The sequence below is a fragment of the Embiotoca jacksoni genome, unplaced genomic scaffold, assembly GCF_022577435.1.
Source record: "Embiotoca jacksoni isolate LCO1_2020_lvr unplaced genomic scaffold, fEmbJac1.0.p SCAF_13, whole genome shotgun sequence".
NCBI classification, from domain to species: Eukaryota; Metazoa; Chordata; class Actinopteri; family Embiotocidae; genus Embiotoca; species Embiotoca jacksoni.
Window position 1 is genome coordinate 7,251,516 of NW_027185263.1, and position 18,046 is coordinate 7,269,561.

General features: G+C 43.0%; 1 protein-coding gene across 2 annotated transcripts in view; it reads left to right on the forward strand.

Moving 5' to 3' along the window:
* The window catches only part of LOC138196253 (transcription factor COE1-like), an 89,410-nt gene that overhangs the window by 12,353 nt on the left and 59,011 nt on the right, over positions 1 to 18,046 (forward strand). For both annotated transcript variants that reach the window (XM_069146130.1, XM_069146131.1), the window contains exon 6: positions 3,760 to 3,828. In XM_069146130.1, the coding sequence (XP_069002231.1) occupies positions 3,760 to 3,828 (69 nt within the window). The remainder of the gene's footprint in view (positions 1 to 3,759; positions 3,829 to 18,046) is intronic.

The following is an 18,046-nucleotide window of genomic DNA, read 5'->3' on the forward strand; positions in this document are numbered from 1 at the left end:
TACAAATGTTTTAGAGAGTTCTCTAACTTTTTTCATATTTAAATGCTGGATAGCTCATTATCAAAAGATAATTCAATGTAGACCCATTTACTATATTATTGTCTGTATACATAAATTATTCTTAGTTTTTTAGTGATACATATTATATATAATATATATCAAATATAATATATATATATATTATTATTATTATACAGAGAAGAGATGTCTAAGTTGCATCCCCATGTTAGAAATCCAATATATAATGATGCTGGGATAAATTGCCTTCTGTATAGGATAAAAAAGTGTGATAATGTTGGTTTGTTACATTATTTTATTGCTTTTGAAAACCAAATCTAATCCATGCATACATTTTTAGTTAATCTCTTCATCATTTAGTCTGTAAAAATGTCTGCTTCTTTTGTAAACATCCAAAAGTTTTCCCAGAAAAGCAGCAAATCCTCACATTTAAAAATCTGGAGCTTCATTTTCTTTGATAAATGGCAGAGAAAATTATTATCAAAATTGGTCACAGGTATTTCTGTTGAACAACTCATCAATTTGACTAAATGTTTCATTAACCAAAGCCATTTGCTCACATTTTCCCCGAAAGATCAGGTCAAAATGGTCCCTCCAATTCATGCTATTGAGACTCTATAGTTTAAAAGTGTGTGTGTGTGTGTGGGGGGGGGGGGGGGGGGGGGGGGGAAGCAGGAGGATGGCAGTTGATTAGATCACCAGGATCCAGAGCAATAAGTGCTCCATTACCCCCATCCCACCCCTCGTTTTCCTTCCCACTACCCCTCAATTTATAACATCTTCCACTCTGATCCCCTCTCCTCTTCCTCTTCTGTCCCCCCCCTTAATCTCACCTCTGAATCTCCCCCGTCCCACCCCCTCCGCCCCCACCCCCTCACCCATAATTCCCTTCCTCCCGTCTCTCACTCCCTCCTCTGGCTTAGCTTCCCTCTTTCCCCCCTGTTCCCTATTTTTCCATTCGCTTATCTCCCGTTTTCTTCCTCTGGAACCTCTCTCTGGTGCTGCGCTGTTCTCCGAAGTTACCGTGTAGTGACCCAGTTCATAGAGCAGCAGAGAGTAAATGGCAGGGGGAGAGCAAAAAGAGCGGCAGAGCAGCAGATAGTGGAGACAATGAGTAAGGTGTAACGTATCAGTCCCTTTCTTTCCACCTCTGCCATCTGTGACAGTGGGAAAACCCGAGATGTCACCCCTTCCTCTTCTTCCCACACAAACCCATCCCCCCCCTCTTGCTCCCCCCTTTCACCCTCTTGTTTTAGTTTTTCCCTCTCACACTCACCCCCCCCCACCCCTCCACCCCCGGGCTTTATCCCCCTCCCCGCCTGCTTACACCTTTATTCATAATTGATGCATGCAAGAAAGCCTCTTTGACACACTTGTAGTACTTATGTGTGAATTTTGGTAATCATGCCAGGTTTTATTCTCACGTCTGTGTGTGTGTGTGTGTGTGTGTGTGTGTGTGTGTGTGTCCCACCCACTCCTCATTTGAGCCTCAGGCTTCTCGTGTGCTTTCCACCCTCCATCTCACCTGTTACAATTAGGAGTTGAGGTTTTTGTGCACTGTTTAAAAAAAAACCCATGAGCTGCAACTCTTCTCTTAAAATTAAATTCGATTTCACTCAATCGATCCAATGTCTCAAAAAGTGCCTGAAATTTTCCAAATATTTCAGATTCCATACATCTGATTTGAAAAAAAAAAAAAAAGTGATTGTACTCCACTTTTTTTTTTAAATGTATTTATATATATATTGACTTCTACCAGCAAATCATATTGTTGATGTTCATAAAACACATTTATTTAGAAAAGGGTAACAAACCATTTCAATCAGTAGAGTAACAAGACTTGGGTAAAAAAAAACCTTGTTGGCTATAAGACTGGACCATGTATGAAACACAAGAGGACTTTTAGATTGAAACAGGGGCTTTTAATTTAAAACAGACACAGGAAGTTGCAGCATGACAAATGGTGACTGGGGCTATTTTCTCATATGAACTCCAGAAGGACAACAGTAAACTGAGTTGTGTTATCTGATTGAGTATTTGATGGTAGCATTGGAAGATAAATATTAATAATGATACAGATGTTCACATATTTACAGAAATATTCGTGGGTTACAATAAATCGTAGCCGCAGGTGTTTTTTGCTGATGCTAACATTAGTTACATAAACAGGCTCTTCACTGCAGGCAGTGGCGCTAATGTAGCGTGCTGCTGCTGGCCTGCATTAAGTAGTTTGGATGGATTTGACTTTTGAAGCACTGCTGTGTCATCTTCTCTGTTCATAATCTCTTTGTGCTGTTTTGGAGACAGGCTGACATTATTGTAAGGTTAATATGATGTTGCTTAGACTAGCTGCAGGCAGAGGGAGGCCACGACGGGAGTAGGTGAGCGTCATGTAGTGCCTTCTGGGTAATGCAGTTTATCTAGGGCCATTGTGAATCACTCAAAGAACCTGATATGGAGAGAGTAGAAAAGAGTATCGGCAGCATGTGAGAAGTGCCGGGGTGCTGGTTACCGGTGAGTACCAGCCCCCTTCGAGCACTACACATATATATATATAGACTGAATCTTTGAGACTATGCCGAAATAACCCTGATGATATCACTGTGACATGAGGGGTTATTTTCTTAACCCTGACAAAGACTCAAGTCTAGAAATATGTTAAACCTGTTATGTTATTTTAAAAGGTTTTGGCCCGCATTCTCTAAAATGAATGTTATTTAGTTAAATGACTACCTGTCTGGTTTGTGCACTGTACCCAGACCATCAACTAAAAAACGCGAGACTTGAAGCTTCATGAAACATGATGTCAATTAAACACGCCCTTTGAAACCAACCCTAAACACATGGACATGTGTGCGGTTGTTTAGAGACAAAGAATTTTAATGATGACATTCAGGAGACTGTGATAGACCGGCGACCTGTCCAGGGTGTACCCTGTCTTTAAGCCAAAAAGTGAGCTGGGATAGGCTCTAGCCCCCCCCCCCATCCGTGATCCTGTTCAGGATAAAGCAGGTATAGATGATGGATGGATGGACATTCAGGAGACACACTTATCCACCGTCGTTTAGCCCGCGCCTCCTTTCAACTCTCACAGGTGGAAACTATTGATTGAAGGACCTGGACTAATAATTGTTCGAAGCACCTGTGTGGTTGGGTTATACCTTACACTGGCAGGTGTGAATAGAAGCAGCTTTACCTCAGGCAAACAGCTCCTGAATGAGCATAAAAAGCACTGCACTAAAAGCTGGAGAAAAAAGGGAATGATAGACAGTCGGTAAGGCCTCTGACCACAGCATCACTAACAGACCACGCAGGACCTAATCTAGCAACGCACACTTACGAGTATGTACCGTACAAAGATGTAATGGGCTTTTGGTGAATATCACACAACAGCTATGTTCCCCAACTGGTTTGTTTCCCAAAAACCTTGTGTATTTCTTTCAGATCCTGCTATGCACTCACTCACCGCGTCATATAAGTCTATTTTTATCTGCACTCTCGGTGTAGATCTGCACGACAGACTTTTTAGTAAAGCTGTTGGCCTGTTTTAGACAGATTTGATCAAATGCTACAAATTTGGGAACAACATTTCTATAGAGACAAAGCAGATAATGTGGCGTAACACTCCCATTTAAACATCTAAATTGGAGCTTCTATGCACTGTACCGTGTGTTCTCTGTGTCAAACTCTGTTCTCACTTTGCCCCGTCTTCTTCTTTGACTGTCTTCTCTTCTCTTATAGTCGGTGCTGTGACAAGAAGAGCTGCGGAAACCGTAATGAGACACCCTCAGACCCTGTTATCATCGACAGGTACTGTCTCTCACTTTGCCTCTTTTCTTCCCACCCCCCACTCCCACTCTCACATACAAACACGGGCCGGATGAGGGACTGCGCTGGCCTGTATGAACGGCGGCGTGGGACGGGATGTTTGTGTGTTTAGATGATCTGCTGTCACTCCTTCAAATAGATGCTTAGATAGATAGATGTGTCTGGAGACGGAGTAAAACGTGTGAGACTGACGCTTTGCATTGATAAGTCGAGCAGCAGGACTCATCAGTGGTGGTGAAAAAAGTCGTTTTATTTACATGCGCACATGCACTTCAGTAATGTAACTGATCTGTGCAGAGGGGAAACAAGTGCACATCAGCTGATCAGCCACAACCTCATATCTGACACATACACACTGATGCACACCTTCAGACTAGAGTGAACAAACAGGGCTTGAATTAATGTGATTCACGCAAAATCAAAATATAAAGCTGTTTACTGGCAGGAGCTGTCTACCGTTTTCCTGGTGATCCTGTCTGTCTGTCTGTCTGTCTGTCTGTCTCTCTCTCGCTCTCTCTCTCTCTCTCTTTCTTCCTTTCTTTCTTTCTTTCTTTCTTTCTTTCTTTCTCTGTCGAAGTGGAGGACTGAAGTTATCCCTCCCTTAACACCCACCCCACCCCTCTTTCTGTCTCTTTTTGCAGCAGCACAGAAAAATGGGTCATGAGCAAAGAAAAAAGTGACAGAGAAAAACTGAAATGAGATCCAACCTCATTTTAATCTGATTTCGTCTTGGCAGTTGTTTTAACCCTCTGTGAGCAGCTCTTTCTGCGTGCACGTCTGTGTGTGACTGAGAAATTCACAAGGAGAGGAGGGAAATATTCTCATCACTGTCTCCACATTATTACAGAACCTTTTTTAGTTGCGAACCGTAGGAGATACTACCTGAGCAAAATATCAAATTCATGCTCATTTGCATGCAGACATGAGTCTTTTTTTTGCAGTACGACCAGCTGTAGATGATTTTGTGAAAGTATTTTGCCCCTTTTCTAATATCAAATGTACAATAATCATGCCACGGACTGAAAATCATTGTACGCCCCAGCTGTGATACACCCTTCAGTCCACTAGTATATTGTGTCAGTGTCACGTTTTGCCTTGCCTCAGCGTGAAAAGTAAGGCACCTGGTTTCAGCACCCCCCACCCCCCCCCCAAAAAAAAAAAAACGTGGTTACGTTTAGGAGGAGATCGTGGTTTGGGTCAACTGTGACACAGTCACACTTTGGTTAGGTTCAGGCAACAGAACTACTTGGTTAAGGTTAGGAAGAAAAATCATAGGTTAGGTCAGAATAAGCTAATTTACGCAAGTGATGTTATGTACGTCACATGAGGTAAAAGCGTAATGTTATGTAAGTAACCTACTTGCATTACTTTTAAGAACTCCACGCTGGCTTTTGCTCTCGTGTCCTTGAACACCGGTCTTTCCAGTGAAAGTCCAATGCCGAATTTATCATTCTTTGTACTCCTGAGAATAAGATCGGGTTTGTCATACATATGTGCACGGTACCCTCTAGTGGCTTGACGGGTGTACTGCAAGCTTTGGCACGATAACAAGCTGTGTTCAGTCTATTCCTCAGTGCTTCTCGCTGGCTGCAAACTACATACCTGTCTAAACTCCTGGTATTTTGAGGTAAAGGTGATTAATAGCTCTGTCCAGCCTTTTTAGTTTCCATCATTTTTCATTTATGTGTATTCACTATGACTGCATATGGAGGCAATTCAATGTGCTTTACAGAATGATGAAACACTAACATTTTATTTAGACATATAGGCAGATATTATATGCACACAGACCCCACAGGGCAATGTAAGGAATATTATGGACGCAAATTACATTGTCACAAAGACATAAAAGTATTTTTTTCAGTTTCTGATTCTTGGCATTTTGGAGGAAACGTGTGACGTTTTAACCCCAAAGCAATGATTTAACACCAGACATGTAAAAGAGTTGTTTTGTCACGAAGCCACGAGAGAAACAAGTTGTTTTAGGTAGCATAACACTTTTTTGTTCTTTTCTGTTGAGGTCAAGTTTACATGAATTCTTGTTATCATGTGGTTTTCCTTTTTTTTTTTTTATCAAATCAAATCAAATCAAATTAAATCAAATCACCTCACATCACATCACATCACATCACATCACATCAAATCAAATATATCACACACTCACAGTAGATTTCTGGGTGTATTTTTTGCTGTCAGTCTGTATCAGTATCTTAATGTAATATTTTGAACTCACTCTTAACAGAGGATTGTTTTAGATCGTCTCCATAAACATAAATTTATATAAAAATACATTAGAAGAAGTTTAGTACTCTCCTCTCCTCTCCTCTCCTCTCCTCTCCTCTCCTCTCCTCTCCTCTCCTCTCCTCTCCTCTCCTCTCCTCTCCTCTCCTCTCCTCTCCTCTCCTCTCCTCTCCTCTCCTCTGACACTTTTAGCTTGTAAAGGCTCTGCTCTCCTTTCTCCCACCTCCCCCCACTTGTTTTGGTGTTTGGAGAAATCTTATGAAGTGGATAAACACTTGTGTCTCAAAGTAAACTTTGATGGAGCCACCTCAAAGAGCATGAATCTCAGAGTGTGTGTGTCCTGTGAGACACAAAGTGCAATCGGTTTAATGATCGACGGGCTCAAATAATAGAGTGTGTCATATGTACGTGTTCGTTTGTGTGTGTGTGTGTGTGTGTGTGTGTGTGTGTGTGTGTGTGTGTGAGTTTGTGCAGGACATTATAGTATTTCTCCACCACAGCCCCATTCTTCTGTTTCTGTCGGCTTATCTTAGACATCTCAGCTTACACTCCATTATATATATATATATATATATATATATATATATATATATATATCCCTGGAAGGTGTGTATGTGTGTGTACCTCTGTGTGTGTGGATGATCATGGCTTGGGTTGGGCTGTTCAAAGAATAGCTGATATAATACGCACAACCTGACAATATAATAGATAACACAATCATAATGTGTGTTATACTGGACTGTTATTGGTGTGTGTGTGTGTGTGTGTGTGTGTGTGTGTGTGTGTGTGTGTGTGTGTGTGTGTGTGTGTGTGTGTGTGTGCGTGTGTGTGTGTGTGTGTGTGTGTGCGTGTGCGCATGTTATTTTCCATGGCTGAGGGAGAGAAGCAGAAGGAATTGTGGGAGATGTCAGGGAACTTGGTCAGGATGGAATGTCAAGGTTACCGTGGATACCGTGGGATACTTCCTGTAGCCCCCCCACACCCCTCTCCTCCTTCACTTTGCAACAGTTCACAGCCTCTTGGTGTAACATCTGGAACTCTGCTGTCCGACCCAAACATGTGGAGAGGGAAAGAGAGACATCTTGATAAGAGCTTAAAGTGTGTCACTGCTTGCAAACACAAATATACTCCTTCTGACATCACGTTTAGTCATCCATTTACAGTCAAACATAATATAATGTTTTAAAAATGTATTGTTAATAGTTTAAAAAAAAAATAAAAATAAATACATGATTAAAGGAAGAAGTAAAGCTCTTATCCTCTCAGCCAGCTGGATGTTTACATCTATGGTAATGCACGGCATCATGGTTTGTGTTTGTAAACATCACTCATTAAGTATACAGTGATATGCACGACCAGACCTCTCTATGTTCCATGAAAACATGATATCCCAAAGTGGGATAAGCATCATGTAAACACACTTAGAAGGGCAGTAGTGCAGAGTGACCTGTTTTAGATTTTTGTTTTATTTTTATTTGAAATATTGCCTTTCCCATCAGCATGACTGTCAACATCCTGCTTCATAAGGAAACACATCAAATTTAAAAAAAAAAAAAAAAAAAAAATGAAGACTGACATTTCATTGTGATTTTAACTAAAACGTGCTCCCCGTGTTCATCATGCTTTCCAACATGCTACTGGCTGCTGCATTTTATTTGTTGGTGCAAACGGGTAAAAGAAATGTGGGGAGAAAGAGTGTTTCCATGTGATTGACAGCTCATTGCATGGTGTCAGTGAGGAGGATATCAGTTCTTGTGTGTGTGTATATATGTGTGTGTGACTGACAGTTAGCTCATCCATGTGTGTATGTATATATGCGTGTGAGTGTGTGTGTGGCCGAATTAATCCTTGTTGTAGCACAGTGAGTGTCCCACCGCCTCTCAGGGTTAATATAGGGTTAACGACATGCAACGATATCCTATCATACGCCTGCTTGACTCCTAAAGAGCCACATCCACTCTCCTCTTCTGTGTATCTGTTTGTGTGTGTGTGTGTGTGTGTGTGTGTGTGTGTGTGTGTGTGTGTGTGTGTGTGTGTGTGTGTGTGTGTGTGTGTGTGTATGGCTGCCATTCAGTCTCTCCTTGTATCTCTTACTGTCTTTTTCTCAATTATCCAACATCCTCATCTCCTTTTTTTTTGTTGGTTTCTTTCTCCTCCAATACTTCTACTTATTCCCTTCCTCATTTCTCGATCTCCTCCTCTTTCTCGCCCATGCTCCTCCTTACTCTCTCTCACCCCCATCCCTCTCTTTACCTCCCCCTCTCCCACCCTCTCTCGCTTTTTACGTCTTTGACTCTGTTTTAGTCTCCCTGTGGCCCTGAGGGGTTACCTACCTCACTGCTCAGCTCGCTGCCTGTTTAGACTTCTACAATTGGCTTAATGGGCTCAGGCTGTGTGTGTGTGTGTGTGTGTGTGTGTGTGTGTGTGTGTGTGTGTGTGTGTGTGTGTGTGTGTGTGTGTGTGTGTGTGTATGTATAGTTTGAGGGGGTTATAGTCTCAGCCAGTGTGCGTTCAGGGCTTAGATCAGTGTCAAGACTTGACGAAGGCAGTTTGAGTTAGTGTGTGTGTGTGTGTGTGTGTGTGTGTGTGTGTGTGTGTGTGTGTGTGTGTGTGTGCGCGTGTGTGTGTGTGTGTGTGTGTGTGTGTGTATATGTGTGTGTGTGTGTGTGTGTAGAAGAGTGTTATGGGTACCAGTGTGTGTCCTCTCAAACTCTAAAGGGGCCCACATAAGCCTGAGGGTTTAAGGGGTTCCCTATGTGTGTGTGTGTGTGTGTGTGTGTGTGTGTGCGCGTGTGTGTGTGTGTGTGTGTGTGTGTGTGTGTGTGTGTGTAATCTATAGGGTTAAGAGGGGTCGCAGCTTGAGGAAGAGATGATGGGAAAGAGGGAGGGATGGAGAAATGATAGAAGGACGAGGTGAAGATGATAAGACAGCGTTTACAAGGAGTAAAAGGAAGAAAGGAGGAGTAAGGGGAGGAGGGTGGGGGAGAGCACGGAGGGTGGAGGCTTGTCAAGGCAGACAGAGCAGAGAAAGGAGGAGGAGAAGGAGGAGCAGAGCAAGGTTTGTTTCAGGGGATAAGACCCCCAGTCTGGGGAGTCCTGTCAATCAAAGAGCGCCGGGTGGGGGAGGAGGGGGCGCTGTCAATCAGCTGGAGGAGGAGGGAGGGGAGGAGGGGGAGGCGGAGGAGGTGAAGAAAGGCGACGGAGGGAGTGAGTGGGATCTTCTAAACGATCTCTTCATCTTTTCTGCTTTTGTCTTCCTCACTGTCTCTCTCTCTCTTTCTCTCTTTCTCTCTCTCTCTCTCTCTCTCTCTCTCTCTCTCTCTCTCTCTCTCTCTCTCTCTCTCTCTCTCGCTTGTCCTAGTTACCAAAATATCTCTGCCAACCTGGTATGTCACTGTTCGCTCAACTGTCACTGTCTGACATGTACACACACACACACACACACACACACACACACACACACACACACACACACACACACACACACACACACACACACACACACACACACACACACACATCTAAAATAGATTGTGAGATAATATGCCTCCTCCTTTCTTGACCCGTCCTCGTCGCTCTGTTCCTGCTTTGCCCTGCTTTCTTTCAGATCTTCATCCTCTCAAATTCTAATTTTCTTTGCTTGGTATTACCATAATTAGGCACAGCACCGTCAAGCATGCTGTACTGTACAACACAAGAATGATGTAGTGTCTAACATGTATGAACATTACATTAAAAAAAAAGATCCAGGTTTAACATTATGTGCCAAAGAGTCAAAGGTTCTGTTAATATAAAGATTTTTTTGACCTATTTTCAAAGTTGCGATTCTCGTTTCTGATCCAAACAAAGAGGTAATGTCCACTAATTAAAGCTTTTGGTGTCAGTTGTTGATGTATTTTTCTATAAAAATAGATGCGTGGTTGAATGACACAGATGTAATGGTATTAGGCTAAACTGAAAGAGAAGCAAATTTTAAACAAATGAATGAAATGCTTTGAAACGTGATAAACTGGATTTAGTCAAATTGTTTTACATTGTTATGTTGGGGAGGGAAGAAAAGATAAAACTCTTTAGGGTTTGATGTGTTGCTCTGTTGCTACAGTGTTTTCTCCTGACTGTTGTTTTGGTCTAAGAGGGTATTGGAGTTTTATTTTGGTAAAAAAAACTTGGTTCTTAACTCTACACAAAGTATAGAGTTGCTCTACATCTAGTTTTTGGCAGAACGAGCATTGTTTGTTTTCTCTGGGTTGCCAGGGTTGTGTGTTTCCATCGGTCACACTGGTGATGTTGTGGTCACTCTTCTTTCTTCCTGTCTGCCGGCGGAAATTATTTGTTCAGTGACAAAACAGGCTTAAAGTTGACTTTTTGTAGATTTCCAGTGGCTGATGAACTCATTTTTGGTGATAATTTGGTTAACACAGACGTTGTGAAGACTGTGAGGAGGCAGAGTATCTGGCAGCGAGGACTTCTGGCCATCTTCTTCTCTTCTGGAACACAGAGCTTTGTTATTTTAAGAGCTGGGTTCACTGAGTTTAAGGTCTTTATATAATTTAGTGTTTTTTTGGATCCTAATTAAAAATGAACCAAAGTTTACATGTTTTCAGTGAATCAGGGCGCTCTTCAATGTGCAGGATGTCATTGGTTGCTTTGTGAGGAGGTTCCACACTTAGATCACTCATGAATACTTTCAGCCTGATTCTCTCTGTAACTCACTCTCCTGTGTTGCTGTATCACTTCCTGTGTTAAAGGTCAGCGGTTGCTTGGAGATGAGGACTATTGGGAATTATTCATACCACTGACATAATGTCAGCGTTCACTTGGCTCACTGACTGTGTGTGTGTGTGTGTGTGTGTGTGTGTGTGTGTGTGTGTGTGTGTGTGTGTGTGTGTGTTACTGTGTATATGAGGGAGGGAGAAAGACGGAGTGAGGAGTATGTTTTATTCATTTCTCTCATTTAGTCTCTCTCAGTCTGCACCTGTCCTCGCATTTAGAGCCTCGGCATTCACATTACTTGCTGATTTAGTTTAACTGCCTGCTTTAGTGGACACACATACGCACGCACACACCTTTTTTTGTCAGATAACTGTCTAAACTAACTACACTGATCTCGCTTAGGGTCAGAGCTGGAGATTTGTGTCATCAGTATTGGTGTTCTTCTTTTTCTCTCTCTTTATTTTTCTGGTTCTCATTTTCTTTCCGTTTTCTTTTTTTTTTTTTTTTTTACTGTTTGTCTCTGTTTATTAGAGGAAGTATTTGTCTTTAATTTTCTCTTCCTTTCCGTCTTCCAACAAATATCTTCGGACCGGAGCTGCAGGCTGAGGATTGGCCCCAGAAATTAGTTTTCTTTTTTGTTTGTTTTGGGTAGTTTTCAGTAGAAAAGGAGATACAGGGCTGAGGATAACATACGTTTTTCATCCGTCCTTGCTTTCTTCTTCATCCATCTTTCTGTCTGTGCATTGTGGGAATAGGGAGGGGAATATTAGTAAGAAAACTGCCACGGGGCATGACTGGAGAGGGTCCACACAGATGTGTAATGTCTGCCTGCAACCCCCCAGACACACACACACACACACACACACACAGTGACACGCTCACACACACACACACACACACACACACACACACACACACACATACACACACACACACAGCCTTTTCCTTTTTCTGTTCTCCCCGTTTCCTCCTCTTTCACCTCTCTCATCCTCCCTTTCCTCTCTTCCTGCTCCTGTCTCCCACTATACACCCCCACCAACCCACACACACACACACACACACACACACACACACACACACACACACACACACACACACACACACACCCTTAGGCAGGGATCACGTTACCCTAAAAGCTACAAACACTGACATGATGGCCTCAAACACTCACATTTTCCCATCTGTTCCTGGCGAAGCTGTTGTGATGCCTCGATTACTTTAAGAGGCTGCTTGTTGTCAAAACCTACAATAGTTTTTATGCAGTTAAGGATGAGCGCTTCAATGGATTTGTGTTCAGAATAAGAGAAAGTAGAAAAATCTATTGGCTAAACTGCCCAATGAAAATATAGCCATTAAGAACTATAAGGAGTATAGAATTGCCTGATGAAGTTTTGTTGATCTCGCACATATTAAACATATACAATTGCATTTTCCTTAAATTCAAGTTGAACTGAAAGTGGCTAAAGTGCACAGTGATTAGAGTGACAGATATCAGTTGAATCTATTGTAATGACACATTAGTCTGGCGGCTGATCAAATGTATCCTGCTAACTGCCATGAAATTTCATACAGGCATCTGTCTGAACTGCTAAAAAAAAATCTGAAATGTACACAGGAAATAGGCTGTAGACCTGCCACAGTGTATCAGAAATCACTTCAAGCCTCCAGCATTATAGCTCAGCTCATGATATGATATCATGCAGGAAAAATCAAGACGTGGAACAGATGACACGTCTTTTTTTGTTACATCTACATCAGGCTTTTTTTTCCATTTGTTTGGCCGTGAAATTAGCTGACTGACTAATTAACCAACTGACTGACCGATTTTCTGATTTGGCTGATTGATCAACAAACCTACTGACTAATTAACTCAGAGTGATTATGTAACCTACTTTTGGACAGACTTCAGCGGCCGTCTGGCAATCTAACAAAAGACTAGCTGACCTGTGAGTGTGTGTATTGGTGTGGTACGTGGATAACCTCCTGGTGGGCGATGAGACTGTGGTCAGAGGCCTTTGGGTGCCTACACAGAGATCTCTCTCACCATACCCCCATTACTGGACAGCCATTAGTCTCTCACACACACGCATGGAAAAGCACAGAGAGGTTCATTCACGATAGGTGGTTGGCGGCGGTGTATGCGCATGTGTGTGTGTGAATATCTTAAGCTCTGTCATTAAAAAGCAAACAAATTGAGTTGATCTGGAAACTCCCTGCAGACTACACACACATACCCGTTAACAGACACACTGATGAGAGTGGGAATTTTTTCCCCCAACCACAAAGTGAACCAGTGGTCGAGGTGTTTTGGGAGGCTGAGCGAGAGTGTGTTTACCTACTGTATGAGAGTTTGTACAACTGTAAAAAGGAATTTGTAGAGGAGAAGAGAGGAGAGGAGACGGGGAGGAGAGTATAAATGTGCCAGCCATGCATCATTTCATTATTAATAGCCGTGTCGGAATAAAAACGCTAACCTTGTCTGATCTAACGGACGGCTGAGTCTGCAAGCACCACACTCTCCTCTGTGTGTGTGTGTGTGTGTGTGTGTGTGTGTGTGTGTGTGTGTGTGTGTGTACGGGTGTGCGTGTGTGTGTGTGTCTGTGTGTTGGAAGGACACTAGTCCACAATGAGGTCTTGTTTCCTTTTGTTAGGGCTGCACAGGGCGAGCTGGTGAAGTCATTGCAACACACACAGGTATAAATATCTGTGTGTGTGTGTGTGTGTGGTGGGGGGGGAGGGGGGGGCAGTGTTTCCCGTGTAGAGCAGACCAGGAAGAGAGCACCAGTGTCCTGCCGAGAGGGGCATTGTTATCTACCTTGTAACACACACATATACACACACAAACACACACACATACAAATGCATCACCACTCCCAGACCGAGCTGCCTGATCTGCACACCGTCTGTGTCGCCACGGTAACACATAGCACACGCCCAAACAACAACAAACACTATGTATTGCACTGTTATAGACAAAACACAGCCCTACGCACACACACGCACACGCGCGCGCACACACACACACACACACACACACACACACACGCAATTGCAAATTTAAAGTGATACACATGTTCATGTATGCAGAGTATATGAGATCAATGGTCCTTGTTTGGAGACGTGTTTCTGTTATTTTTGTTCTCGTGGACCAAGAAAGCAAAAAGCCAAGACTCACACACAACACACACACACACACACACACACACACACACACACACACACACACACACACACACACACACACACACACACACACACACACACACAGAGGCAGGCGAATGCAGTCCTATGGAACTGCGGAGGTGTAATCTGTCAGACAGGAAGCTAGCGGGGTCAGAGGTCACAAAGCACTAATCGATTAGCCGTCAGTTAGTGCTGTGCTCGAGAGGAGAGCACAGCTGTGGCCAGCTCATCTACAGTGTGTGTGTGTGTGTGTGTGTGTGTGTGTGTGTGTGTGTGTGTGTGTGCGTGTGCGTGCGTGCGTGCGTGTGTTTTACGCTTAAGTGTTTAGGTTTTCGAGCCTATTACGAATGGCTTACGAGTGTGTGTCCGTGTGCTCATGCTCATGTGTGTTCCGTGTGGCTGCACTGTGTGGGTGCGTGTCTTTCTTGGACTTATTGATCACAGAGAATTTCAGCAGATTTTCTTTTTTTGGTCTGACCTGCAGAGGTTAAATGCTGCTCTCTCGCTCTTCCTCTCAGTCTTTCTCTCTGCGTGCCTTTCTCGGAGCGGGGAGAGAGAGATAGAAACACTTGAACTCGAGCCGCGCTGCGTAGGTGTCAGCCAGCGTAAGTGTCAGACCCGCTGCTATCATCTGGGTGTTTATTTAAAATGAAAGGCAGTTTCTGTAAATATGCATTTCTTCTCTGTGACCTGTGGCTTTGGCATAAACACAACTGGTCTTCCTGGCGTATTTTTAATGCTCGTTTTTATAAAAAAAAAAAAAAAAATGTTTTAAAAATGCCCCGAAAGCCAAAAGGTGACAGCAACTTAGTGCGTTTGTTGCTTGTGCTGATAGACAGAAAAAGACAGTCAGAGGGAGAAAAGAATGCACAGAAGAATGTGATTATTTCCAGTGATAAGAGGAAGGTATAATTTCGAGAAAAATATTGTAATTGCTTACAGACTGAACCATCAATATTCCAGTTTCTATGCCGAACATTTCTTAGCTGAAACCACCCTCATTACGTCAGGGTTTCCTGCAAGTTGTACAACGGCGTCTTTCTGACATGAAGTGACTGTATCTTTGTGCTAATAATTTTGGGAATACATTTTTTTTTTAAGCACATTTTACTGACAACATGCAAGTAAAACATCTTTTGTCACTCTTTATGATCCACAAACCTCGGTTTATACCTCAGACTGGGTACTGAACTTTGATACTTTTATGGCACCAGCTGAATTGCTTCGACACTATCCAGTTCCCAAAAATGCGTCGTCGTTTGGTACCAAATTTAAATACTTAAGCTACAGTCACACTATCATGTTCTTGTTTACCACGCAGGAACAAAAAAAATCACTCCGTTTACGGTTTTGGCCAAATACCTGTGTTAGTTGCGTGTGCTGCAGTAACTGGGGACTGGGGGTATCTTTGTGCACAGCAGGCTAGCTAGCATCTACTGATAGTCTGCATGTGAGGCGTTTAGGAACATCGATAAATTGTACCCGCAGAAAATAACCTGAGTTACACTCTCCCCCTCTAAACTGCATGAAAACTAAAGATTTGTGTAAATGTGTGATGTAATTCTGTTTTTGTTCAAATTGATTTCATAAAATTGGCGTAGAAAAAAAAGCATCGTTAAGGAACTGGTATTGAAGTCAAGATTATCTATATTTTGAGCAATGCCTGGCCCTAGTCAACAGAAAGCGACTACTTCCTACAAACGTTTTACCATGAAAAGTTCATCATGAGTGATCTGATCTCATCTTAGATGTGTTCTCTTAGATAAAGATGCAACACTGAATAATCACAAGACTGAAACTTGGAAATCTGTCAGATTGTAGCTTAGAGAGCAGATCTAAATGAGAAAACAGGTGAAGGAACTGAATGAAATCTACCGATACATAAGCAGCATGTTTCCTTTTATGTGCTATTTATCAGCCCTTTTTCCAGACAGACACACACAGTCGTTGTAATTGGGGCGTTTTATCCTGAATTTTGCATTCATTATTGTCTGACCATGAACCACCTTCTCCATCCAGTGTTGTTAAGTCTGGGTCTCCCATCTCTGTGTCTAATTACGAGTCGCTCGCAGTCAGCGGGTCTCATGGGAGGCTGCTAGGTGAGATTGAGAGAGAGACATCAGGGGATTAGTTTTTAGAAGGTTTAGAAGGTGACCACCTCATTATAAGACTACGTGTTATAATGATTTGTGGTATATAGAGCCGGTGTGTGTGTGTGTGTCTCTGTATGTGTGTGTGTTTTATAATGATGTTCAGAGTCTCTTCCTTTGGGAGCAGCAGTGTTTGTTGTCTTCCTCCTGGGACCCCAGCCCATGACCTTTCACCTTCCTAACTGCACCCAAACCCTAAGAGTCCCACATTACCACTAACCTTCCCACACAGAAAAAGATGAATTCTCTTTCATGACTTTGGAGCGATAATAGAACAGTTGCAGGTTCTAACTGCAGCTGAGAGTCAGATTTATCCCCATCAGCAATGATATGTTCATTTTGTGTGTGTGTGCGTGTGTGTGTGCATGTGTGTGTGTGTGTGGCGGCTGTTAAGCAGTAACAGATAGCCTGAGCGCGCTGCGTGGCGATGCTGTCATTACCGTTGTGCTTCTCTGCTGATGTGTCACGGCTGATGTCACATGCTCAATTGGCCCCGCCGACAGCCGCCATCACTCAGACTGTTTACTACACTTTTACTACAGTTATCACTCACTCGCTGTCGCTGCCGCCGCTGTGACGACCAGACGCCGAGCGCTGCTGCAGCTGAAACCACGCGCTGCGATAACACCAGAGGCACACAGGCCTTCACACATGTGTACACACACACACACACACACACACACACACACACACACACACACACACACACACACACACACACACACACACACACACACACACACACACACACACAGAGTGGTTGCTGCTTTGGCTCTTTGTCTTGCCCATCAACACACGGAAACACTCATTTAGGCAGGAGGGTGTGTGTGTGTGTGTTTGTAGGAGTTAGAGGAAGAGAGGGAAGTACCTAAAACCAAACATCTGTGGTTATATTCAGTGTTTCATTGTTTTAAATTTTTTGATCGCTTTATTTTGTTTGCGGTTGTTTATGTAACGTATTCTTTCTACAAGAGTGTGTTGATGCATGTGTGCTCTGCAGTGTGTGTAGGGAAGAGTGTGAATGAGCTTCAATGTTTATTTTAGGGGCACATGTTAATGTGGATTCAGGCAGGTATGCAGCTGTATGTATCAGTATGTGTTTTATTGGTGTGTGTGTGTGTGTGTGAATCTAGGTTATGCTTCTTATTTCCACATGATTAACTAACTCACGTCACCGAGACTGTTCCCTCCACCTCAGCCCGTGCCTACCCATAAGGCCGCGTGTCAGTGGGGAACGCTTGATTTATGCTGGTTGAATATGTAACGAGAGGTTGTAAATTCACCAGCCGGGGCTACATGCATCACTATTCTGCACTGCCGTAATTTAGGTGCCACCTTCATATCTGAGATGCTAATTGGTTAAATTACTGGGTTAGTTCTGGAGATTTATACCCGGCTAACGAGAGGGGTGCGAGGAGAGAGCGATGGGGGGGGATGTAGAGATGGAATAACTGGGGGGGTGAGGTGGAGGAGTCAGGTTGAAAAGGCAGGAGAGGGGTGAAAAAGAAAGCTTGAATTAAGAGTTGAGGGGGAGGAAAGGAGGGGTGAGATGGTGCAGAGGTGGAGGGATTGCACCGAGGGTAAAAGAGGAAAGTACAGCAGGGGAGAGGGTTGGCCTGAAAACACAACCCAGGCTTATATTTTTTCTTTTTCTTTTTTTTACAAGAGACATTTTGTTACATTGGTAAATACAGAAAAGTCATCTTAAGCATTTCAGTCAAATGATCATTCATTTAATCCTGAAATTGAGGATCTCCCACAGTAGACATATTGACTTGTATGAAATGCTGTTGTTACAGTTAACATTAACGGTGGCTCTGCTCTGTTCAAATGTCTGTAAGCTGTGACAGTGTGAGAGGGAGCCAGAAAGTACAACACCAGGGGCCTGAAACTGATACAGATAAATGGCTTAT